We start from the raw sequence: 27,426 nt of genomic DNA on the forward strand, positions 1-27,426 counted from the left end.
GGTCAAGCAATAGTTATTTTAGATAAGATATGAAATAGAGAGTGAAGTGGAGGAATGAAAATAGACGTGAGATATGCAGAGATATTGCATTTGTAGATTCATTATTTAGGCAGAATGGTATACATATAAGATTCCAATACCTTGTGAGTAAATTCTAATAGTATTTAAAATTGGTCATTCCAAGTATAGAGTTTGTACACAGTGCTATTGCATCGAGGATTTTATTTAAAATTACCTAAAAGTAGGGAATGTATTTGTAAGGTCAATTCGAAAACAGGAAGAGAGGAATAAAGAAAAGAGGGAAAAAAGAAAACAAGGAGAGAGATAATAGAAATGAAATCAGGGAAAGTGTACTAGTTAGTGGTCTGTCAAGATAACTTGAAAGTAGGAATGGGGAGATGAGGGTGATATAGAGAGAAATATGTTAGAGTGTAAAAAGACGGTAGGGTAAAGGAGTGTCAGATAGAAGGAATGGGGGTGATAGATGATAGAGTATAGGGTATATTTGAATTTTTGAGATGATGTATGTGATTGATGAGTGTTGTAGATTTACTATGTTTATTGTATTTAAAAGAATGGAGTTGAGCGGCATATCGTTGCTTAAAATTTTGGTTGATCCTGTGTATATGGCTGTGAGTTGGGTAATAGATTAAGGACAGTGCATTTGTAATTTACATTATATCTTCTGCAATGGGTTTGTAACGGGCAGATGGTTCTAGGACGGCAATTACAATTAGGTGAATTTTGGGGAATGTATTCAGGAATAGAGGAGGTAATATCGTCAGAAGAGAGGTTAGAGAAGGGGGTAGCAGATTCTAGATTATTAGTATTATTAACGTTATTATTACCATCATTGTTATTATTACTATTGTTGTTGTTAAATGTACTATTTGTAAGGGTGGTAGAGATTGTGGTGGTGTTCCGGGCAGTGTCAGTAGGATGGGTTGGGTTGTGGTTGTGGTCTAATGCAAGGGTATCTTTGCTGGAGCTGTATGTGTGTTAAGTGTTCGTATGGCTAGAGTTGTAGTTATGTGAGTTTTGATAGTAAAGAGAAAGCTTTTGCTTATTAGAGGCTGCTACAATAGATCCGAAGTTGGGTGGAGTAGAATAAGATAGTTTCAGGGTGGATCGATTAAAGATAGAATGATATTTATGTTGCCGAGGGAAGTTAGAGTCTAGTATTTTAAAGAAGGATTTAGCTAAGTTCTTAACCTTAAGTGAGAATGGGTGTGTACCACAGAATAGAGCGTCCGCCGCTTTTTTAAGGGGGGTCTGGGAGTAATGCTATCTAAGTTTTTAGATAAAGGAGTGCTAGCTATATTTTTGGAGAAGGTATGTGAGTGGCGAGGCCTGTTGTTGTTAGCTGTTTTAGTTGTTTTTGTTTTTGACCTAGTGTTAAATGAATGTGTGTGCGGTCTAGGTTGCCAAGGTGAAAGACCTAGGGTTCCATCGACGAGTGTGTGTGGTTGGTTGCGATTGTGATGGTTGGTGTGTCTTTGAGATGTGATTTGAGATATTTGAGCCTGGTGTTATGGATGTTTTCTATTTGTTGGGAAAAGCCGCTAGCGGCGAGTGCTTGATTATAATATGGTGCGTGGTTATTGAAAATTTCCTCGGTGCAAACTTCCACTAACACAACACCAACGTCCTCTCAACGATTAACCAGAGATGATTTTTAAAATGAGAACATCTGAATTAAAATCGACTGCTCTCACAAACGAGAATACTAAAAATGAACCCGATCGCTCTTAAACGGAAAAATAATCTATATACCTTGTCCGGTACCTGATCGATCCCAATGGGAATCATGGAATGTGCAAGTAGGTGTGCAGGCTGTGTTTATAATGCTGTTTGTGTGTCGTCTGGGTAATGAAAATATTTGCGTGACTTGAGCGTACACATGTCGATAGGTCTTTGAGAGTCACTTCGTAAAAGTTTTAGAAACACTTGTTGAAATGCAACAGGAACTTTGATAGAGAAACGTAACTGAACATAAAAATTATAATTCTAACGAAGTGGTCGGAAAATTTTGTATCTATAACATTTGCTAATACACATTGAGTGAGAGGTGAAGGGAGAGGAGATGAAATACTAACACAGTGAAGGAGAAGTAGTGAGAGTAATAGCTATGATTGAGAGGGAGTGACAGAAAGTAATGACCATGAGAAAGACGAAACGAAATGGCAGAGAGAGCGTCGTATGAATGAGAAAAGAAGGGGTGAGAAATGAATAACGAATGAAAGAGTGAAAAGTTAATAAATGGTATTTGAAGTGTGGGTATATGTGTGTGTAAAAGAGAGGTATGTTTGGGCGCGCGCGCGTGTACAATAGAAATATTCAACGCTGAATGGTAATATTCAACGATGAGAATATGTGAGTATATGTGTGTATGTGTGTGCGTGTACAAGAGAACTATGAGAAACTTTACGCATACATATAAAGAAAATATAAAAAATAATCCAGAATCCTTGTCCGGTACCGGTTCGATCCCAAAATCTAATTAGACCGTGCCAGTCACAAGGTCAACCAAGCCTGAAAGTTTTATCCGCATCCACCCAACAGTTCTTGAGATATCTTGTCCACGAACAAACAAACACGACTGAAAACAATACCGCCGCCTTCACTAAGGCGGAGATAATAAAGCATAAACAGAATCCAACTCCAAAACAAGACAAAAACAATAATTCATATTTTCTTTACCTTCTACTCCAATATTTCGGCAGCGACATTCGCAAACAGCATATCCATATCAAAGGGTATACTTACACAAATGGATTCACCATCTGTGAAAATATATCTGGAGAGCGGTCATGACGTTTGATATACACCGGTACTATCAAGGACACAGAAAAATAAATGAATAAAAATATTAGAAGTTTACGGATTACAGAAGCAGTTCTCATTAAAAAAAATAAATGCTTAATCCATTTATTAACAGCAGACGTAATCCTAAGCTACACTCGTTGGCTAATTTTAAGACAATCTTACCGCACGTGCCGTCGCCCGACTTCTCTAATGATGTTACGACTAGAAAGTGCAAACGACAGAGATAGCTAGACCTTAGTTTTCTTGGTGAGGGATTTTAAATCTGGAATATTGAAATACAAGGCGTGTGTCTATATAGGCGCAAGCGTGGCTGTGTGGTAAGAACTTTGCCTTCCAACCACATGGTTCCAGGTTCACTCCCATTACATGACACCTTGGCCGATCAAAGCCTTGTGAGTGGATTTGTCGTGTATATATATATATTTATATGTGTGTGTGTGTTTGTCCCCACCTCATCACCGCTTGACAACCGATGGCAGTGTGTTTACGTCCCCGTAACTTAGCGGTTCGGCAAAAAAGTCCAGTAGAATAAGTACTAGGCTTACAAAGAATAAACCTTGGAGTCGATTTCTGCGACCAAAACCCTTTGAGGCGGTGCTCCAGCATGGCCGCAATCAAATGACTGAAACAAGTAAAACAATTAAAGTATGTGTGTGTGTAGAGGCGCCATAGCCCAGTGGTTATGGCAGCGGACACGCGGTTGTAGGATCGCGGTTTCGATTCCCAGACCGGGCATTGTGAGTGTTTATTGAGCGAAAACACCTAAAGCTTCACGAGGCTCCGGCAGTGGGTGGTGGCGATCCCTGCTGTACTCTTTCGCCACAACTTTCTCTCACTTTTTCTTCTGTTGACCTGCTCGCTTAGCCAGCGGGGTGGCGTCATTTGAAGGCTAAAACAATGTTGCTACAGCGATGTGTAGCAACATCAGATAGCCTGGTCGATCACGGTGATATATATATATATATATATGTGTGTGTGTGTGTTCGTAATATGCAACGTGTGTATTATGCTTATGCAAATGTATCACAGAGACACAAATGAACGGCGGTATTCGGTCTGATGACAGATGATTCTTTTAATCTGATATTGCTTCTGTTGTATAGAATGGATTTTTGTCCAGCCGGGCGGCTAATTGCAGCACCACCGGTTTTTCAATCAGTTTTTCTTTATGAGTTGTGAAAGATTTCACCTTACCAAATACTTGGCTGTGAGTACATGCTACTGACAAAGCCCAGCGAGGCAGAAATGCACATCTAGAATTCTCATCACCGTTGCTGGACGATGTTCGACTGCTGCTGATATATATGTAACGTTAAACACAGTGCGTCCATTAGAGATATTATCACCGGACGAATGCAGCAGTTAATTTGCCTTTTTGTAATGCAATTACATTAGATATGATAAATAGATACTCTGCTCTCTCTCTCTCTCTCTCTCTCTCCTCTCTCTCTCTCCCTCCCTCTCTTTCGTTCTCCCTCTCTATGCAGGAAGATAGGTAATAATGTCTGAGAGTAGTTGGAACGATTTTAGAGGACAATGTTAGAGAGATCTTGAGCCTGGACAGCAAATGAAAAGGGATTCATGTTTCAGTGAGGAAGAAGGAGGGCGGTTTATGTGTTGGTAGTGAGTAGTCGGTTGGTTCTAGCTTGGGCTGAAATACATGAATGCTTACTTGGCGGACGATAAAATTTGTCAGTAAATTTGCTGAAATTTTTGGCAAAATATTGTAGAAAAAGAATATGGTCGTTTGAAATTATCACCAATATACAACTGGTATTCGCTTTTATTGATGTTAGCAAAACCAATCCTGGATGAGTAAGCATCTATGCAGTCGCTCAGTTGCCAGAAACAACAGTTTCTCAAGAAAGCCAAGAGAAAAAAATGTTTTATTTTGACACATTCTACCAGTATACGAAGTTTAAAAGTGTTTAGTTAACTAGAAATTGTGTTGAAAATTGCCGTTCAAACCGAAAAGATCCTCTTCCTGTCATCCAACACTCGCAATTGTACATTCTGTTCCCACACATTTTATTCAACATTTACTTAAAAATTGTAGTATCACTTACTACCGCTTGTACGAGAGGGTTACCTCTCCTGAAATATGGTATGTTGAGTCCGTTCATACATTCGCCTTCTGACTTTCTTCCAACATTCTAAGCAAAATTCGCAACAGAACATTCCAGACAACTAGCTACAAACTCCAATGTCCGATCACTTTTACTATTTGTAAATATTGATTTCCCAGCATGTATCAGGATATCTCAAAATCGAGAAACTCACACAAACTGCCTGAGGTGCGACCACCTTCCCATTCACCCACACACTTTCTAAGGAAGAGAAAACAAGTTTCGATCAATATCAGATTAATCTGTTTAGAAAGTAAATAGCTTTAGATGAGATTTCTTCATCTTCGAAATAATTCTTACAGTTTTGATAGCAACAGGTGGTTCGGTTATGCGTTCATAGACACAACAACACGCTCGTTTAAATACGACACCAATCTTTCTGTTTTTGAAAAGATGTCCGTTACTTTGTTGACAATCGAATAGATAAATAAATGCTTATTGTATATGTTGGTGTCACAGAGTTTTGTTGTTAATGTTCTCAACAGATGATGTCTTTGTTCTGACACTTATATAAACAAACGTCGTTTGTCAAACTACTAAAGGGTAATGCTGTTCCGTTCTGTGTGTTTGTGCGTGCGTGCGTGTACCTGCATATTAAGATAAAGTCTAGAGGCTCGAGTTTTTGTTTTCAGCTTCACGTCAACTCTGTTCAAGTAGACCTACGAATCAAATGATCAAAGACAATCAAACCGTATCTCGTCTATTATTTTTGGGAGGTGTCTGCAACGAGCTGGCAGAATCGTTAGCATGCTAGGCGAAATGTTTAACATTTCGTCTGTCCTTATGTTCTGAGTTCAAATTCTGCTGAGGTCGACTTCGCCTTCCATGTTTTCGGGGTCGATAAAATAAGCACCTGTTGAGCTCTGGGGTCGATATGATCGACTTAACAACTCCTGGGTAAGAGTATAAAAACTGCACCCTCTGTGAAGCCATACCGAGGCCGTGTGACAGAGTAGGCGCACCAAACCAGTATGATTTTGAGCACAAATTCACATCAGACTGTGGTTGATAGAAAGAACTTGCTAAGGACTTCGTCCTGCAGTGGACTGAAGAATGGCAATCCAGTCTGGAGCAACATTATCTAATGTCTTGGATTTTTTTTAAATGGTGCCATATCATTTTTAGATTTGGCTGTTATTTCTACCAGGTCGAGTGACAACAGAGGTTTAGTCAATGGTGACAAGAGTGTGTTGTAAAGGTATATCTGATCTATATGTGGAGGCACATGGCCTAGGAGTTAGAGCAGCGTACTTGCGGCCGAGGGATTGTGGGTTCGAATCTCAGACCAGACAATGTGTATGTTTATGAGCGAAACATGTAATCTCCATGCAGCTCCGACAGAAGATAATGGCGAACTTCTGCTGACTCTTTCGCCACAACTTTCTCTCTCTCTTTCCTCCTTCATCTTGCAGCTCACCTGCGACAGACCAGCGTCCCGTCCAGGTGGGGAACCTATACGCCAAGGAAACTGGGAAACTGGCCCTTATGAGCCACACATGGCTTGAGAAAGAACAAACAACAAACATCTGATCTATATGAATACAATATTATATACATTATAGATAGATTATCAAGAGCCTTTTAGATGTGCTGTGGCTTAGTGTGGTTCCGTTCAGAAGGCTGGAACAAAATATATCCCTTTGGGAAGAAAGAACACTGTGTATTGAACATCTCAGAACCAAGTTGTAGATTTTATGCCTTTTTTTGAGGTCTCAGATATGTACAAGTAGAATAAGTTACACGAAATATTTACAAGTGAAGATAATGTTCATTTTCTGTGGAATCCAAATCATAATGGCTTAATGTCTACTTGCCATTGCTTGTCTCATGGTTGCGCATCTCTCCAAGGTGAGATTAAGAGCTGAGGCAGTCACGTCTTGCTCACTGTGAGCTGTGGTGAAAAAGAGAGACAAGTCCCAGAATTCCAAAGTTACATGCTACTCTACCTAATGACATAAGAAGTGTTTATCATTAAGATGGATTGTCTTGATTTACCTAGTCTTTTACTCTTACTTGTTTCAGTCATTTGACTGTGGCCATGCTGGAGCACCGCCTTTAGTTGAGAAAATCGACCCCAGGACTTATTCTTTGGAAGCCTAGTACTTATTTTATTGGTCTCTTTTGCCGAACCGCTAAGTTACGGGGACGTAAACACACCAACATCGGTTGTCAAGTGATGTTGGGGGAACAAACGCAGACACACAAACATATACACACATATACATATATATATATATATACATATATATGATGGGCTTCTTTCAGTTTCCGTCTACCAAATCCACTCACAAGGCTTTGGTCAGCCTGAGGCTATAGTAGAAGACACTTGCCCAAGGTGCCACGCAGTGGAAATGAACCTGGAACCATGTGATTGGTAAGCAAGCTACTTACCACACAGCCAATCCTGCGCTTGTGTAATTTCTTTGTCATATAAAATAATATAAGATTCAGTGTTTCTTATTAGTGTAATTCCTTTATAATGTACGAAGTGTTTTATCTCTGAAATATCTGAAGTGTTTTAATATCTTAAATATCTGAAAGATAAGGTAGATAACCCTGGCTATACTGCTTGACACTGTGGTAGACTGCATACTATACTAGTATAGTATAGACTGCATACTATACTAGTATAGTATGCGGTCTACCACAATTTGTACTTTCCATAGATTTCTATGATAAATACATGCAAATGCTTGACAGCTTGTGATTAGGGGTACCCACTTTCATATGCTCATCTGTTTTGATATCAGAATGAAAAAAATTAAACTAATGTTAGAATTTCTACAATTGTAGTCCATTGCAGCGTTACTCATTTTTGCCAACTGAGTGGACTGGAGCAACGTGAAGTGAAGTGTTTTGCTCAAGAACACAACACGTCACCCAGTCCAGGAATTGAAACCACAATCTTACGATCATGATGCTGACACCCTAACCACTAAGCCACGTGCCTCCACACAGTAAATTAGTACAAAATTAGTACAAAAACAGGAGATATATTAGATGTATCATCTCTGATATCCACACATCAAGAAATGGTGGATGGACATGGCTGGAGTGTCTTTGATCAATAGGTCTACTTGAAAAGAGTTGAGTAAGAGCTGCAAACAACAACTTGATCCATCACACATAATCTTACATCTGAGAACAGCAGAAACATAAGACAATACCATTCTTGTTTATCAGAAGTCTTGAAGATATATTCCTATCTTTTATCTTACATTTGTTTCATTCATTGGATTGTGGCCATGCTGAAGCACAGTCTTGAAGGGTTTTGTCGAACAAATCAACCTCAGTACTTGTTTTTAAGTCGGGGATGGGGGTCTTTTTTGACAAACTTTTATGATACGAAGACGTAAACAAATCAACACCGGTTGTCATGTGACAGTGGGGGACAACCACAAACACACTATGGATTTCCACACAGTTTCCGCCTACCAAATTCACTCACAAAGCATTGGTTGGTTTGGGGCTATCATAAAAGACACTTGCCCAAACTGCTGCACAGTGGGACTGAACCAGAAATTCTTTTCTACTCTAGGCACAAGGCCCGAAATTTTTGGGGAAGGGGCCACTTGATTAAATTGACCCCAGTACACAACTGGTACTTAATTTATTGACCCTGAAAAGATGAAAGGCAAAATCGACCTTGGTGGAATTTTAGCTCAGAACGTAAAGACAGACGAAATACCGCTAAGCATTTTGTCTGGTGTGCTAATGTTTCTGCCAGCTCACCACTAGAAATTAACTGCAAAATGAATTTCTTAACCACACAGCCATGTCTTCACCTGTGGCACAAATTTTTGAAAATATTGATGCAGAGATACTTAGTGTTGTTGGTATGTCAGCACAGAAGCAATTACCCCATGAAGTACTGGACAACTCTTTAAAAACCAGATTAAACTCCCATTTGTAGTAACATCACTTGATTCACGTCACTGCTGAAACAGTTTGTAGAAGACATAAATAATACATGGTCATCTTATTTCTCAACTTTCTATACTTTTGAATACTTGTTGCAAAAAGAGAAGCCATTAGCTTGATCATCTTTATTAACATCTCATTTCCGTGCTAGAATGGGTTGGATGATTCAACAGGAGCTGACATGCTAAAAGACTGTGCCACGCTTCAATGTCTGCTTTCACATGATTTCTACAACTGGATACAATTCCTAATGCCAAACACTTTACAGAGCATACTGGGTGCTTTTAACATGGAACTGGCAGTAGTAAGTCCAACAAGGAACTGGCAAAAGATGAGCCAGATATAAAAAATGTAAAGAATAGATTCTTAACCCTTTCAACTCACAAGTATGCTTCCGTGGGTGTGATTTTGTTTGACTATAACCCCTACAAGATACAAAAAGCAGGTGGCCATGTGGTTTTGTGTTTACAAATATGACGGTGCGTGCAGACATGCCTATGTGGTTAAGAAGCTTGTTTTCCAACCACATGGTTTTGGGTTCAATTCCACTGTGTGCCACCTTGGGCAATTGTCTTTTCCTATAGCCCCAGGCCAACCAAAACCTAGTGAGTGGATTTTGTAGACAGAAACTGAAAGGCGGCGAGCTGGCAGAAACGTTAGTACATGGGGCGAAATGCTTAGTGGTATTTCGTTTGTCGCTACGTTCTCAGTTCAAATTCTGCCAAGGTCGGCTTTTCCTTTCATCCTTTCGGGGTCGATTAAATAAGTACCAGTTATGCACTGGGGGTGGTTGGGGGTCGATATAATCGGCTTAATCAATTTGTCTGTCCTCTCTGTAGTGTAGCTCCTTGTGGATCAACTGATGATTGTTAAATGAACAACATTGTCATACAAGGGATGACGTTCATTCCTTATCTTCCATGTAAACAAATCTGGCCACGGGAAAATATTACTCTGCTTGAAAACAGGTAAGGGTTGACAACAGGAAAGGCATCCAGCCTATGGAAAAATCTACCCCATCAAATTCCATCCGACCCATAAATGCATGGAAATGTGAACATTAAACAATGATAATGATAGCTTTCTAATCACTTGAAACATCATTATTTTTGGTCATCAACACAAAAATGTGGTCACATGCATTTGCACTTTTCAGGGCTTTAGTCAAGTGAAATCATGCATTCCCAAGTGTATTCATAGGCACAAAGGGTTAAGATGATATTCCATTCTTGGAGATAGGTGCCATGGCTGAGTGGATTTGGTAGACAGAAACTGAAAGAAGCCCATCATGTATACATGTGTCTGTTTGTCTGCCACCACCACTTGATAACTGGTGTTGGTGTATGTTCCTGTAACTTAGCAGTTTGGCAAAAGAGACCGATAGAATAAGTACCAGGCTTAGAAAAAATAAGTACTAGAGTAAGTTCATTCAACTGAAAATACTTCAAGGCAGTGCCCCAGCATGGCCACAGACTAATGACTAAAACAAGAAAACATAAAAATAGAGTATAATTTTCCACACCAACATGGGTTCATATTGTTCTATATTTTGAATAAATAATAATGATAATAATAATAATAACATCAGCAAAAAAAAATACCATAGGAATGAGAACCCAGGGTTGGGTTCAAAACCCTACCTGGACACCTGATGAAGGGTGGAGAGTAAATCAGCTGAAACGTTGTGGTAACAACAAACAAGACGAGGACACATATCTGTCCAATGCAAATAATATAAATAATAAACATGGGGTTATTATCTTAACATTAAAACTCAATATCAAGCAACAGGTTGACTTCCGACACCTACTTTTCACTTCAAACCATTCTGGTTAAACTTAACACAGTAAAAGCTTAAGAGAAGGACCTGATGTTTGTTGTTCATAATAATCATGTCTGAGCATGTTTTACAGCTTTATCTCTTAACACTTGTGTCTTTAAACAGATATGGAGGAAAACTTAGCTTTACGTGCTGCAACAAGTAATGCAGGATTAGGTTTATTTTAATTTTTAATTTGTAATATATATATACACACACACATATATATATATACTAGCATTAAAGACCCGTCATTGCCGGGTCATAGTGCTAGTGCATGTATAAATGTGTATATATTTGTGTACATCTATATATATATACATCTACACATAAAATGCAAAATACAAAGTCATATCATGTCTGTGTGTGTGTCTTCTTGGATTTCGGGCATCCTCCATCCAATTGTGCTCAAATTTGATATGTAGATACCGATGGTATCAGGGCGTCTTGAGAATATTACAAAAATCGAATCCAGGTGAGAATGCGATCGATAAAGCCGTGGGAATGTGCATTTGTATTTGCAAGGACATCAACTGTTGTGATCGATACTACGCATACACAAGAAAAATGCATGTGCAGTTTGCACAAAAAAAGCCAGCTGGCTTGAAATAATGCCACAAAATGCAGTATATTTAAGAGACCAAAAAAGTAAGATGCAAAAGAGATATTTTCTTCAAACTTGGCATGAAGGAAGGAAAGACTATTTGGTTTCGCAATAAGTTTTTTTTTGCCTTAACTTCGTTTAAAAAAACTAAAAATTTTATTGAAATAAAAGCATGCTTAATTATTTTTTAATGAAAAGGAAACACTGATTGCTTTTTATTCAGCAGATATGATTCAGTACCGTCCATTGGACGGAGGGGGGGGGTGTTGCTCGTATATATATATATATATGTATGTATGTATGTACTCTTTTACTTGTTTCAGTTATTTGACTGCGGCCATGCTGGAGCACTGCCTTTAGTCAAACAAACCAATCCCAGAACTTCTTTGCAAGCCTAGTACTTGTTCTGTCGGTCCCTTTTGCCAAACTGTGAAGTTACAGGGATGTAAACACACCAACATCAGTTGTCAGGTGATGGTGGGGAGACAAACACACAAATATACACACACACATATATATATATATATAAATATGACGGGCTTCTTACAGTTTCTGTCTACCAAATCCACTCAGAAGGCTTTGGTAAAAGACACTTGCCCAAGGTGCCACGCAGTGGGACTGAACCTGGAACCATGTGGTTGGGAAGCAAGCTTCTTACCACACAACTACTCCTGTGCCTATATATTCTTTTACTTGTTTCAGTCATTTTACTGCAGCCATGCTGGAGTGCTGCCTTTATTCAAACAAATCGACTCTAGGACTTATTCTTTGTAAGCCTGATACTTTTTCTATCGGTCTCTTTTGCCGAACTGCTAAGTTACGGTGAAGTAAACACACCAATATCGGCTGTCATGCGATGGTGGGGGGACAAACACGAATATATGACAGGCTCCGTCTACCAAATCCACTCACAAGGCTTTGGTCAGCCTAAGGCTATAGTAGAAGACACTTGTCCAAAGTGCCATGCAGTGGGACTGAACCCAGAACCATGTAGTTGGGAAGCAAGCTTCTCACCACACAACCAAGCCTGCGTATATATCATTTTTATATATTTTTACTTGCTTCAATCATTAGACTGTGGCCATACTGGAGCACTGCTTTGAAGTATTTTAGTTAAATGAATCAACCCCTGGAATTTTTTTAATAATCCGGTGCTTAATATATTGATCACTTTTGCTGAACCACCTAAGTTACAGTGATGTAAACCCACCAACACAGATTGTTAAGCAGTGGTAAGGAACAAACACAGATAAAAAAAAACCACACACACACGTATACATATATCACAGGCTTCTTTCAGTTTCCATCTACGAAATACACAAGAATTTTGTTGGCCCAAGCTAAAGTAGAAGACACTTGCCCAAGGTTCTATGAAGTGGGACTGAACTTGGAACTATGTATGTTGGAAGCAAACTTCTTACCACAAAACCATGCCTACACTACATATATATATATGTATGTATTCTTGTTTCAGTCATTTTAACCGTGGCCATGCTGGAGCATCACCTTTTAGTCATAGAAATCAAACACTGGACTTATTCCATCAGTGTCTTTGGTTGAACTGCTAAGTTATGAGGATGTAAACACACCAACATCAGTTGTTAAGTGATGGTGGGAAACAAACACTGATACAAACATATACACACACGCTATATATATATATAATGGGCTTCTTTCAGTTTCCATCTACCAAATCCACTCACAAGGCTTTGGTCGGCCCGATGCTATAGTGGAAGACACTTGCCCAAGATGCCACGCAGTGGGAATGAACCCAGAACCATGCGGTTGAGAAGCAAGCTTCTTACCACACTTGTACCATATATCACATCACATGACCAACCAGGCTACCAGATGTTGCAACACATCGCTGGTCACAAGGCACTTTGCATTGTTTTAGCCTTCAATTGACGCCACCCCGTTGGGTAAGCGAGCAGGCCAACAGAAGAAAGAGTGAGAGAAAGTTGTGGCGAAAGAGTACAGCAGGGATCGCCACCACCCCCGGCTGAAACCTCGTGGAGCTTCTAAGTGTTTTCGCTCAATAAACACTCACAATGCCCAGTCTGGGAATCGAAATCGCAAGTCGAGTACGCTGCCCTAACCACTGGGTCATTGCGCCTCCACATACATATATATATTTCTATCTTAATGTTATAAGATTGATCTGTAAAGAAGCAATTCAGTCATCACAAGCAGTTGTTTGAAGGTCTCAGTCTTACCCATTGACTTTTAGGAAACGCTACACATCAGTCACATTACAGTATAATGCTAGGGATGTGGGTAATAAGTACCTCATTTATAATTACTCCCTTTACTCTTTTACTTGTTTCAATCATGGGACTGTGGCCATGCTGGAGTACTGCATTTAGTCATGCAAATCGACCCCAGGACTTATTCTTTGTAAGCCTAGTATTTATTCTATCGGTCTCTTTTGCCGAACCACTAAGTTACGAGGATGTAAACCACCAGCATCGGTTGTCAAGCAATGTTGGGGGAACAAACACAGACACACAAACATATACACACACATACATATACATATATACGACGGGCTTCTTTCAGTTTCCGTCTGCCAAATCCACTCAAGGCTTTGGTAGGCCCGAGGCTATAGTAGAAGACACTTGCCCAAGGTGCCGCGCAGTGGGACTGAACCCGGAACCATGTGCTTGGTAAGCAAACTACTTACCACACAGCCACTCTCAAGCCCAATAATAATAATTCTAATTTTAGCAATTTTAAGGAGAGGAGAGTTAAGTTGATTATGTAGACCTCAATGCTTGACTGGTATTTTATTGACCCTGAAAGGATGAAAGCCGAAGCTGACCGTGGCAGGATTTGAGCTCAGATGGACGAAATACCTCTAAGCATTTTGATTGGTGTTCTAACGATTCTGCCAGCTTGCCACCTTCATTTCCTTATTAATATTAATAATAACTGTAAGACAGTGAGCTGACAGAATCATTAGCACACTGGGTAGATGGCTTAACAGCATTTTGTCCGTCTTTATGTTCTGAGTTCAAATCCTGCCAAGGTTGACTTTGCATTCATCCTTTCAAGATCGATGCAATAAGTACGAGATGAGCGCGGGATTTTATGTAATCGACTCACATCAGTTCAAAGTAGGGGGTAACTGACCTATCCACAATCCTGAACTTGGTGGCCTTGGGCCAAAATTTGAAATCAATATTAATAGTAATTATTAGAAATATTCGTGCAGGTCCAGTGATTTTTGTAGGGAGTGGGGGTCAGTCATCTACAGCAACCCCAGTGCTAAATTGGTGCTTATTTCATACTGACCCTGAAGCGACAAAAGACAAAGTTGACTGTAGCAGAATTTGAACTCATAATGTCAAGAGTTAAAAGAAATGCTGCTAAGCATTTTGTCCAATTTTTTTAATGACTCTGCCAGTTTGCTATTTTCTTACTACTATTAATAATAATAATACTCCCGTGTTTTCTCCATCACAACATATGAATGAGAAAGGAAGGGGTGAAGGCAAACTGGTAGTGGGACCGTTTCAACTCTGTGTGAGTATGTGTGTGTGTAAGTAAAAGGGAAGTATGTGAATATGTGTGTGCAATGGTAGTGTGATGGTGAACATTCAACGCTGAAAAGAAAAATCAAACAGTGTTTCAACTCCATGTGAGTATATGTGCGTGTGTACATGTACAAGGTAAGTATGTGAATGTTTGTATCTGTGATTACTATGTACTTTATTTATATATAAAATATCACAATTAACCTTCATTTTTGATGGCACGAGGTCAGCTAGTAATAATAATACTTTCTACTAAAGGCACAAGGCCAACAATTTTGACAGAGAGGGTAAGTCAATTATACTGACCCCCAGCATTCAAGAGCTGTTCATTTTATCAACCCCAAAAGGATGAAAGGCCAAGTGGAATTTGAACTCAGAATATGAAGAGCTGTGAAAAATGCTGTGAAGCATTTTGTCCAACATGCTAACGATTCTGCTATCTTACTGCAATAATGACGATAAAAATATTAATATTAATAATAGTTTCAAATTTTGACACAAAGCCAGTAACTTTGGAGGAGTGGTATGTTGTCTTACATGAACCCCAGTATTCAACTGGTACTTATTTTGTTGACCCTGAAAGGATGAAAGGCAAAGTCAACCTTGGCAGAATTTGAACTCAGAACACAAAGACAGATGAAGTGCTGCTAAGCATCTTTGCCCAGTGTGCTAAGATTCTGCGAGCTCACCACCTTAATAATAATAATAATAATAATAATAAAAGAGACTATTTTTTGTAAAGATAATTGAGGAAAAGTAAAAAAAAAACCCCAAATTTATCAAAAATATAATAAATTAATAAATAAAAATAGAAGAGCATGTATTGGATTCGGTCGATTTAATGTAATTTTAATTTAATTTAATTAGATTTTTATTTTTATTTTAGTTTAGAATAAAGTAAACAATGAAATAATAATAATTTGGAAAAGATCAATAGTAGACTTCATCAGTTAATAATATAAAATAACGAGAGAAGAGGATTATTATTAACACACGAAGGCCAGCATCATTATGGAAATAACAAAGTTTTTATAGTTAAAACTGAAATTAAATTTTATTTGACAACAGAATAATAATAAATTTTTATTTTCCAATAGATATGTGTATATATATATATATATATACATATATATATATATATATGTATGTATATTTATATATGTATATATACATATATACATATATATATATATATATGTATGTATATATATATATGTATATATACATATATATGTATATATATAAATAGTTCCTCCATGACCAATGTGGTAACTTAAAAACACGAAAAACAATGACATACACATATATATATGTATGTATTGCTGTATGTATGTACAATGCAGACACTGTGCACACATTTCCAGGACTATATGGAAACAAATAGTAGGGAACGGATGGTAATAATTGATAAAATCTTATGTAGATGCATTCTTTTCTCATTCACACATGCAATCATTCCATCTTCACAGATTAACATTCATACATCTGCTGCCAGAGAAAGTAAAAAATAGACAGCAGTTGGAAAATGTATCCAACTGAAATATCAATCCAATGATATAAAACAAATTTATACAGACATATATATACATGCACATGTGTGTGTGGTTGCGTGTCTGTGTACACACACACATTCACGAGCGCGTACAAAACACAAGAGATACATTCATCTTTGACTAAGGTATGAGTACACTTATACACACAGATACGTAGGTACATATTTGATTGAATTCTCACACATTCTTGCTCATTCAAATCTTATTTGAGCTTCAAAAAAAAAAAAAATGAAATTAAAACACTTCCAAAGAGGTAAAGACGAAGATGAGTTTGGACAGTAATCTTTAAGAATACTGCAGTTATTTCAATTATGTCAGAGAATCATCATGGAAGAAAAGGAGGCAAGAATTAAATTTCAGCATTTTTGTTTTACTTCTTTTATTTTTTTTTGTTTAAAAAAAAGGGGGGGAAAAAAAAGAAAGAATTTTACCAACAGGGCATGATTCTGTGTGCAAGCAAAAAGCAAAGTGACCATCAGATATGGCTTATATTGAAAAGCCAGCCATCCAGTCGTCCATGCTATGGGTTAGCACCAGGGTTTTGAATACCAAAATTGTTGATAATAAAGTTCAAAATAATTTTTTAAAATTTCATTTTATTTTATTTTATTTCTGTGTTTGTCAGCTTTAGAAAAATACAAGTTGTAGCATTTATCAAAATAGGTTGGAATCACCCATCATTTCTGCTTGCCTCTCATAAACTGCTCCGTACTGAGAACTCAAAGATCAACAACTGATGGAAACTTGTTTCGACAACAAAAATGAAGAAGTCTAAGGGTCACAGTTGTTTCTCATCAATTCAATCAGTGATATATTTTGCTCTTCTAAACAGCCGTCCTCATCTCTCTCCCTAACTGTGAGTGTCAATCACGATTGATGAGGCATGAAGATGATGTTGGCAGTAGACATTCGGTGACTTACGAAAAAAAAAAATATATAGATATATATTTATATAAAATAAAATAAACAAGGTTTAAAGAGCAGTACTGCTTTTTTCATTTTTTACATATTGACTGAGTTTAGCCTTCCTTGTACGATTTAGTTAAAGGCTGATAAGAGGAAGCTTACTTATAAAGAGAGACAAACAGAATGCCAAAAGTTATGACCTGTTTGATGGTCAAAGAATGGAACTGAACTGGTAGGCATTCCTCCACTATTAACTACCCAGCCATGGGATGGCTGAATCCCAAATGAACACACTCACACAAAACAAGAAACAAAAAAAAAAATCCCTTCATTAAAAAGATATAAAAATAAATAAAATTGAAAAGAGAATGAACCAAAAACTTCCTCCAAATCATTTTATATCTGTATTGTTTCTCCACTTGATGTTAGTAAACACTGAACATTTCCTGTGTAAGAGACAGAAGATGGTCAGACAGGGCTATAAGTAGAGAATAATACGATGTACTGTTATAAATGTTAGCAACCAGTGGGTAGCAGATTGACACAAAATAGACAGATTGTATTTTCTTTTTTTCAAATAATCACTTAGGAAAACCATTTCCAACTGAAAAATGTGAGCGGGTTTGTGTGTATATACATACATGCATAAATACATATACACACGCACACATATACATACACACACATAAATATATACACACACACACATACGTGCACATTAATCAGCGCTGAAGAAACGACCCAATGGAAACATTTCTTTGTAAATCTGTAATTATTTCTTCTGTTGGTGCAACACAGCTGCCATTGCAGTACAAATGGTGTCCAGTCCCAGTTGGTAATAATGTTTGTCTGTTAGGACATCCACTATTGATAACAGAGTCCTTTTTATTAGATTAAAAGGGCCATTTATTTTCCTCAAGACATATACCAGACAAGCAGAGCCACAGCTAAATGCTTAGGATGAATAACAAAGTTAGCTACACTGGAAATCACTAGTAATTATTGACACGTTTTTCTTCTATATCAGAAAATTAAACCTATTCATCTCTTTCATATTTTGTAAGACTTCTACTAAATGGAGGGCAAGAAAGAGATGAGCTCTGATGAGTTTTCTTCATGGAAGACAGACGAGAACTCTCACTTCTTTATGAGAGACACAAGAAAATCCTGACAACTGCTTCACAAAACGATGTAGGAAGAAAAGATATCAGGATATATATATATATATATATATATATATATATAATATATATATATATATATGAAATATAAAAGGAGAGAAACAAAACTAATTTACTACATTTTTGCTATTAGTTAGCAGTGATCCTATTTAGTAGAGAAGTACATCTTAGAATCTATTGCAGACAAATCAACTGTGGGAATCTGCCAGCAGAAGTAGAGTTGAACCAAACTATTTCTCTAAGCTGGCAGCTATTATCAGACTTTTAACGAGGGTAGCAAACCGGTGACTGAACCATATCGTTACTGCCCGAGGTCACACCCTCCTAGCACCAATGCTGCTATCATTGTCTCCCAATAGTTGTTAGAGTCTGAATTGCAGAAACAGTTACCAATCTGGCAACTGTTGTAGTTGATAATTGTAGTATTAATAGTAGTAGTAGTAGTTGTAGTAGTAGTGTTCATGAGAGTCAATGTTAACAAAATCAAAATCTGTCAATAGTAATTAAATATATGTATTTCATTTTAGCAATTAAGACAGGAAATAAGCTACACACAGTAAAGGATTGGCATTTGTAAAGAGATACAAAAATACAATCTGAATGTTAAAATGTTGCTAGAGTATTTGTTGCTGTTGTTGTTGTTTTCTGTTGTCTTCTTTTGTCGTTAATGGAAGGAAAGTAATTTGGTTCATTTCAGGTTGCAGGAAGAGGGCAAAAGAATATTGAATATGTCAGTGTTGTTGTTGTTGTTGTTATTATCATTATATTTCAGCATGAATTGATATAAAAAATGGTATTTTCCACACTGGTTTTTATCACAACATCCACTGCTTTGACTTATGTCTTGTAAGTATGCAGCACGAGTTATTATCTTGCGTTGGTCATTGATTGCCAAACGATTAATTTCACACAGTTTGTCTGTCAGATGGTTTTGTTTCATATTGCTCGGTGACAACTCACAATTACACAGCCAAAAGCAAGGGAGAAAGAAGAAAAGGAGACAGATAGATAGAGAGAAAAAGAGAGAGACAGACAGACAGAAGGAGAGAGAGAGAGAGATCATAGCAGAAAGTGAGAGGAGGTAAAGAAGGGATCATAGAGAGTTCAGTAAACTTAGAGGTCACTTTCACCATAAAGGGCTGTTGAGAAGGACATGTAGTCAAGTGCTCCAGGAGCACCATCATGACCTGTGTAAGGTGCCATCCGTTGGATACAGTATTCAGCTTGTTCTGGTGGTAATTCTTGACGTAGAATTTGGGCAGTAATATAGTTCTGGAAAACAAAAACCAAGCAAATTATTAGACAATATACAATGAAATCATCTTGATTACAGAATAAAATCAGATGAACATGAAAACCAATTTACCATCAAAAATGACCGATCAGTATTACCATCGTTTATGGCATCAAAAACACAGACAGATCCTAATTTCAGCGGCACATATTCAGTTATTAGTGCATTAAAACAGGGACAAAATTTGCTTAAGGGGGACCCAACTTTGCATATAGCATTTGAGGTGAGTCTTGGAGATGTTTCTTTAGATAAAAAAAGATTGTTTTAGATGCCATCAAACATGGCATACAGATTGAAATAGATTTTAATACAATGATAAGATTTAGAAATAATCACTCACTTTGTCACCAGCTAAGATCTTGAAAGATTGCATAACTTGTTCTGCAGTGTCAGTATCTGCTGTTTCTCTTGTCATGAAGTCTAAGAAAGCATCAAAGGAAACGTAACCAGAGCCATTCGGGTCTACTATAGACATAATTCGTTGGAAGTCAGTCTCACCCTGATGAAAAGAAAAGGAAGCATTAGTAATTGGTTAACTGATGTCTTGTATGAAAGAAATAAATGTCTCCTGCAATGAGATGGAGGGAAGATCAAAAGTGAATTTGTTATGTTAGTTTTCGACAATTTATCAGAATACCAAACTAGATAAATCATAGAATCCCCATTAAAGTAATAGCCGTTCTTGGATTTAAAAAAAAAATATCTTGAAGAAAGGAAATGGATATTAGATATGGCTTCCTTTAACTATTTACTTACAAAATCAACAGCCATGTTAGCTTTGCTCTCTCTCAAAGTATTTCAGACTTGTTTTATTAATAATCATCAAACTATCTAATAATGTCAAAATGCCAGTACCAAACAGTTTGATTTCAATCATAGTGCTAGGTTTATCATATGTAGAAGAACAGGAGAATTAAAAACCAAATTGACCCTTCCATTTATGTTCCAAACAATCGACATTCTTTCTTATAGCCAGATTGTACAGGATACTCTTAACATCCGTTTTCAAATCTCCCCATCCATCATTTCTGCTTAACCCTTCCTCATATTTCCATCAAAATTGTATACTCTTGGCAGTGTAAATAATAATAATAATTTGTTGAAATGATTTAAAACTCATCAAACATTGGTATGATACTTACTCCAAACTCTACAACAGAAATCAATGTATAAGATGTGGTTGGGTCCTTCACCAAATGAAATATGAGCATCACCCACCCGCTTTTTTTTTTAACCATATTTCTGTTGAAATACACAGCCTTTGTTTAAATTAACTTAAGAAAATAATGATAAATTCAGCAGAATAACTGTTATTATTAAACTGATGTTTTGAAACATTACCCAACAATGTCATTCTGAAAGTAAACAATCACATCATTGATCTCTCAAAGCTATGAGATAATTTATGATTATTCAAAACAATGTGAATAAAAAGCTATTACGTTTGACAGAATAAGCTAAATGCTAAAGGGTTAAAAACATGAATTGTTGTATCTAAGAACCAGGAGTACTCATAGATGGGGTTGATATAAAAAAAGTTAAAGTATCTGTAATGCAATCAACCCAACAAAAGTTAAATTTCCTGCTGTTGTTAGCCTGTCTATTCATTGGAAATTATTCTCAAAGATTAGGAATAATTCATGTCTCAAGAATAAAACAGCTCAACACTTACTTGCATTAACAGGTGATGGAGTAGAATCATATTAACTTTTCCTCTTGTAAAGGAACCAAAAGAAAGCTTACCTGTTTATCATCTCTGATTTTGTAACCCAAACTAACAAGACATGCTTTGAATTCTTTCGGTTCAAGTCTCCTGCTACGAGTTTTGTCAAAATGATTAAATGACATACGGAACTCATTCATCTGGTCTTCACTGATACCCTTTGAGTCTCTGGTAAGAATCTACAGAAAAAAGAACATTGTATTGCATTAGGGAAAAATAGCATAACAGAAATAGGAGGGGTAAAAAAAAGCAATATATCAAAGATCATAAAAGTATTCTTAACTCATTAACTGCCACTGTCTGTTCTGCATACTGTTCAATTACAAGGAAATATAATTTGTTTTGCATTTTGACAATATTTCATATTTAGCGCTCATGTTATTTAAATATCCTTGAAACCATGTCAAAGACAGAATAAAATATTTTCTCAAATTATGAAGATATACCACGGGTGGTTCATATGGTGGTTGTATGAAGTTTGCAATCAAGCACCAGTGGTAAGTGTGGCAGTTAACGTGTTAATGAAATGATGTTATAAAAATTAAAATAACTTTATGATGACCTCTCCTCCCAATCAAATGTGCAGAATATATTTAAGCAAAAGAAATATTTCAGTCAAGTCACAAGGTCAGTTGTTTCAATGAGAAGGAAGATTACATTGACCTACTAGACCCCAGAGGGACGAAAAGTGGAGCTGAGTTAGGTAGGATTCTGAACTCAGGACATTATCCAGGGAATGAAATCTTTAATGGCTGTGTTCATATATAAACTCTCCACCATGGTTCCTTGCTTGAGCTTCGAAACATAAATATTATAAGAACCTATTGTTCTCATTGCTCAACTTACAGATGGGGGGGAAAAAAAAGATGAAAAAATTACCTGGTTTTCGACTTCGTTGATGTTTCTGGCAATGGCAGTCAATAACTGCTCCCATCCAACACGTAAAGTCTAGAAATAAAATAAAGGGAAAACAAAAATAAATAGCAGAGAACAATGTTATCAATAAACTGAGATACGATACATATAATGTTACGAGGGGTAGTCAAAAAGTATCCGACCTTGATTTTTTTTGCACAAAATAATAATGTGCAAACAAAATCTGCATGGGTATTAGGTGGCCACGTCCTTCTGAACATGCACAAAAATTCTCATGCCAGTAGGTTGTGCCATTCGCCCACAGTGATGCATTGAGTACAGACGTGAAGAGTGTGCTGAGTAATTTTTCTTTCTGAGTCAAGATGACTGAGCACGTTGAGGAAAGATACTGTATCAAATTCTGTCAAAAGCTTCGTGATATGCAAAAGCCCAGGCTATCAAGAAGATTCAGAAGACTTTTGGAGATGATATGGGAAAAACACAAATAAAGGAGTGGTACAACTGGTTCTAAAATGATTGCACCTCAGTGGACAGTGAGCCATGTAGTGGCAGAACATCAACTAGCATAAATGATGAAATGATTGCCAAGGTTCGAGGAATAGTCTATGAAGACTCATGTGACTATTGAGGAGATTTTTGCTGAAGTTGGAATCAGCCATGTATCAGTTCAGTTCATTCCAACCACATCGTACAAGCATTCCTCGTCAAGCAAAACACACCACTTGTTCGTCAGGCTTCCTACTCCCCAGACATGGCACCATATGACTTTTGGCTCCTCCCAAAGCTAAAAAAAACAAAAAAACACTCAAAGGGAGATTTGAGTCAACAGAGGACATTAAGCAAAATTCGACGGCACAGCTCTACATCATCCCAAAATGTGATTTCCAGCAGTGGCAGAAGTGTGCAGATTCCCAAAGCGAATATTTTGAAGGAGATTAAATCAAAATGGTGAGTCTTTTTTAAATATTACTTGTTTTTGGCCAAAGGTCAGATACTCTTTGACTACACCTCATACATTTATAATGTTGAAGAAATGGGAAACTGACCCCCCCCCCCATCAGATCAATCATGTGATTGGGAGAGATAGATATAAGTAAAACATTACATACCTCCATAGTATACTGTGTATATCTGTTCTCAAATATCATTGCCTCTTGTACAAGCTGTAAGATAAAACATTATTAGTTAATGTTATGAGATAATACTGGGAAATACACTTTCTATATTTATATACACACATATTACATAAGATACACACACACACACAAATATATATATATCTCTTTAATTGGCTTAACTAATACTGGGGATGTGTACAAGAAAAAAAACTGCATCCCTCTGTCAAGCCATGTTGAGCCAGTGTGGCAGGTTAGGCTCATGAAACCAGAATCATCTCAAGCCATTCACATACACACACACACACATATACATAAATACATTAGAACTGACAGAAGACAAAAAATACACTTAATATTGGTTTCAAATTTTGGCACAAGGCCAAAAATTTCAGAGGGAGGAAATGAGTCAATTACATCAACCGCCTAAAGGATGAATGGCAAAGTCAAACTTGGTGGAATTTTAACTCAAAAAGTAAAGGCATATGAAATTCTGCAAAGCATTTTGCCCTGCACTCTAACCATTCTGCCACTTTAAATAATACATTTAATATTATATCAATAGAATGCAAAGGATTTAATTAGAACAGCAGTCACCATTAAGCTGTGCACTTGTACACATTTTATAATCAGTGCACACACAAAGATTTCAAGATGAAACTGAATTTTTTTTCAGTTGAAGAAATTTGAGTAATAGTTAACTCATTGCATCTGCACATATTTTGCAAATTTTCATGCACATGCACAGCAAAAAGATCATCTCGTGGGACACGTAAAAGCACCCATTACACTCTCAGAGTGGCTGACATTAAGAAGGGCATCCAGCTTTAGAAAACCATGCCAAATCAGACTGAAGTCTGGTGCAGCCTTCCAGCATTCCAGCCCCAGTCAAACTGTCCAACCCATACCAACATGGACAATGGATGTTAAATGATGATGATGATGATAATAATGATGACACCCCCATTGCTACCACCACCAAAAACAGTCATCAGAGCCAGTACCAACTTTCAATTCAAAACTGGTATTATTTGCTCCAATAAACCATCATCACCATCACTACTGGTATGTTACCATCACTACCACAAGAATATGGATAAGACACCATGTTTATATTTACAATAACAGGGCAAAATTATTTCAACATGAGGAATTAATAATGGTTTCTGATTAAGGCACCAGGCCAGCAATTTAGAGGGGAAAAAGAGTTAATTTCATCAACTCCAGTATTTGATTTGTACCGTATTTTATGAACCCCAGAGGGATGAAGGGCAAACTTGGTCTTGGCAGGATCTGAACTCAGAACGTTAAGAAGCAGATGAAATACTGCAAAACATTTCTTCCAGTACTGTGACGATTCTGCCAGCTTGCCATAACAACATTTCATTTCTCCTCATTACATTTCATTCACACACACACATGTATTGTTGAAAAACTGTAGCTCACCTGGTGATATTTCTCCAGTTCATCCATGTTTGGTCTGTATGAAGCAACAACCTTGTCATATTGTTGTAACTTGGCGAGCTGGTCTTCAAGGGAAGTTCTCAACTGGACGCAGATGGACGCTACAGAGTCTAGTTGCACCTCAATCCATTGACCAACTTCATTGGCCTTGGCAGCAAACTGTTGTCGCAGACGTTCGTTGTTGATTTGCTTTTGTTCTTCCTGTTTGAGGACCTGTTGCCTCTGTGGTACCAATGATCTCACCTCAGACCACTTATGGGTGATATCCTGCAAGTGGACAGACAGAGTTATCTTTCAGACAAACTTGTTCATTTCAAGTGAGTTAGAAAATGATAGACATGCGACTATGTGGTGTATGCTGACAGAAAGGGAGAGGGGGAATACGAAAGGCATATGCTAAGGATGAGAGAGAGAGAGAGAGAGAGAAAGAGAGGGAGAGAGAGAGAGAAAGAGAGGGAGAGAGAGAGAGAGAGAGAGAGAGAGAGAGAGAGAGAGAGAGAGTGTGTGTGTGTGTGTGTGTGTGTGTGTAGAAGAGGAAGGTCTGCATTTAATTATCAAGTTACTGTGAGACCATTCAGGAGAGTAGACTTGAGAATATGTTTATTGAGATCCTTGAGGGAGGAAGAGAAAGAGCTAAACTCAACTCGGCTTGATACACTAATTATATGACGAGGGGGCAGGGACCTGAATTCAAACAACAGGTAGATTGAGTCTATCCAAACAGGCTACACAGACAGACAAAAGTAGAGAGTTGAATTTCTTTACTTAAAATGTGGCAAATATGAAGGGGAAGAGAGATCTGAATTTACTCTACAGCATGTATGGTTAGGTATGTAGGAAATAAAATCAAATAGTCTTTAATTTTATTCTTGCAGACTTAGAAAACTAAATTAGGGAATAGGAAGGTCATGGTCATACAGTGAAAAGATCTTATAACTGATGGGAGGAGGTAAGATGATTCCGAAACTAGAGAGCTTTTAACCCTACAGTTACATTACTGAATTGGGAAGAGCTGGAGATGACACTTACATTAACGTGAAGAGTAGTGTATGGATTCTCTGGAACACCAATTCCAATCTCCTGAGCAAGGCGGTTAGCATCGTTTTCTAGAGAAACGATCGTATTCAACTCTTTGTCTGCTTCACCCAAAGTTTCTTTGAATGTCTCATGGGCACAGATGAGGTCCTAGAAAATATATGAAATGATATTAGAGAAATTTGTTAAGCATCACATTTAAAATATATAAAATCGAATATAAAAGTAAAAGTTTCAGGGCTCATGAAAAGGGATCAGAGGAGTAGAAATCAGTTGCAGCTGATATATATATATATATATATATATATATATATAGACGTAAGAGCAATGTATTAATCTTACCTTGATTTCTTCTGTGGTGTGGACAATGAACATGTCCATTAAATCTTCTTTGGCACCATCCATCCAGTTGTTAAATGGCTGCAATAGAAAAATTAAACAATTAGTTATAAGAAATTGAAGTGAACAAGAAAAGACTGAAATTTGTTAAACAAGAATGATGAAGACAGGTTAAGAATATTTTGCACAAGCTAGACGAGAAAACACGAGTGAAAGGAATGGACAAGATTTCCGAGAAATTAATTGAAGGACTTTGAAGGAAATGACAGGATATTATTAGCAAGTGAGGAGATGTTTGCTGCTGACACTGTACCACAAAATGAGCCATGGAATTTCCATGGCTACTACTAGTGCATAGAATACAAGTATACATATTATATTCATAAAATGGAATAAATACTTTTTGGTACTGTTTGAAACAACAACCAAAATTATTTCAATATTTCTAAGGGTTATGCACACTGAAGGATACTGCATGCAAAGCTTTTCTCTCGGTAAAATGATAGAATAATTTTCTGCCAAGAGATCATTAGAAATTAGAGAAAAAAACTGATGGAGAGAAATATTTCTTACGTGTATTAAACTATTGTGAAGGCATGTGGCCAAGTGGTTAGGTTGTTGCATTCACAATCACTAGATCATAGGTTCAATTCCCAGACTGGGCAGCACATTGTGTTCTTGAGCAAAACACTTCATTCATTTCACTTTGCTCCAGTGGGATGACATCATTTTAAGGCTAAACCAATGCAAAGTGACCAGTGATGTGTAAGAACATCTGATAGCTTGGTCAGTCACATGATTAGAACATTACTGATTTATTGTGAATTCATTTGGAAACAACTAATGTTCTTTTTACTTTAATACAACAAAGTAGAAAATAATACTTACAGCAGCTCTCTTAGCAAATTCAAGGTGAAGTTGATCAATTCTCTCCAACACTCTCTCAGCTTGCTGCAACACAAAATATTCTGAGTTAAAACAACAGTAAAGTCACAGAAAAATTTCAGTAAGTGTCAAATATTTTTAACATAAACTGAATAACATTTTCTTTAAAGATTTAATATTATTGGTGATTCTTTCAAAAATGTTAACTCCACCCACCAAAAAA

The 27,426-nt window shown here is 37.2% G+C and overlaps 2 protein-coding genes across 4 annotated transcripts in view; both read right to left on the reverse strand.

Moving 5' to 3' along the window:
* LOC115213145 overlaps positions 1 to 2,815 on the reverse strand; it is a 42,059-nt gene extending 39,244 nt beyond the window's left edge. Inside the window, exon 1 of the mRNA XM_036503964.1 lies at positions 2,701 to 2,815. The gene's annotated coding sequence lies outside the window, so the exon portion shown is untranslated. The remainder of the gene's footprint in view (positions 1 to 2,700) is intronic.
* A 13,932-nt stretch (positions 2,816 to 16,747) lies between these two features.
* Positions 16,748 to 27,426, reverse strand: part of LOC115212896 (alpha-actinin, sarcomeric) — a 152,362-nt gene continuing 141,683 nt past the window's right edge. For 2 of the 3 annotated variants that reach the window (XM_029781694.2, XM_029781695.2), the window contains 9 exons: positions 27,207 to 27,269; positions 26,322 to 26,399; positions 25,974 to 26,129; positions 24,927 to 25,211; positions 23,475 to 23,528; positions 22,369 to 22,437; positions 21,510 to 21,668; positions 20,107 to 20,265; positions 19,586 to 19,744 (listed from right to left, as the gene is read on the reverse strand). In XM_029781694.2, the coding sequence (XP_029637554.1) occupies positions 19,586 to 19,744; positions 20,107 to 20,265; positions 21,510 to 21,668; positions 22,369 to 22,437; positions 23,475 to 23,528; positions 24,927 to 25,211; positions 25,974 to 26,129; positions 26,322 to 26,399; positions 27,207 to 27,269 (1,182 nt within the window). Of the gene's footprint in view, positions 19,745 to 20,106; positions 20,266 to 21,509; positions 21,669 to 22,368; positions 22,438 to 23,474; positions 23,529 to 24,926; positions 25,212 to 25,973; positions 26,130 to 26,321; positions 26,400 to 27,206; positions 27,270 to 27,426 lie in introns of all 3 variants that reach the window. The other variant, XM_029781693.2, reaches the window with a different exon arrangement.

Source organism: Octopus sinensis, linkage group LG6 (genome assembly GCF_006345805.1).
Source record: "Octopus sinensis linkage group LG6, ASM634580v1, whole genome shotgun sequence".
Taxonomy (NCBI): Eukaryota; Metazoa; Mollusca; class Cephalopoda; order Octopoda; family Octopodidae; genus Octopus; species Octopus sinensis.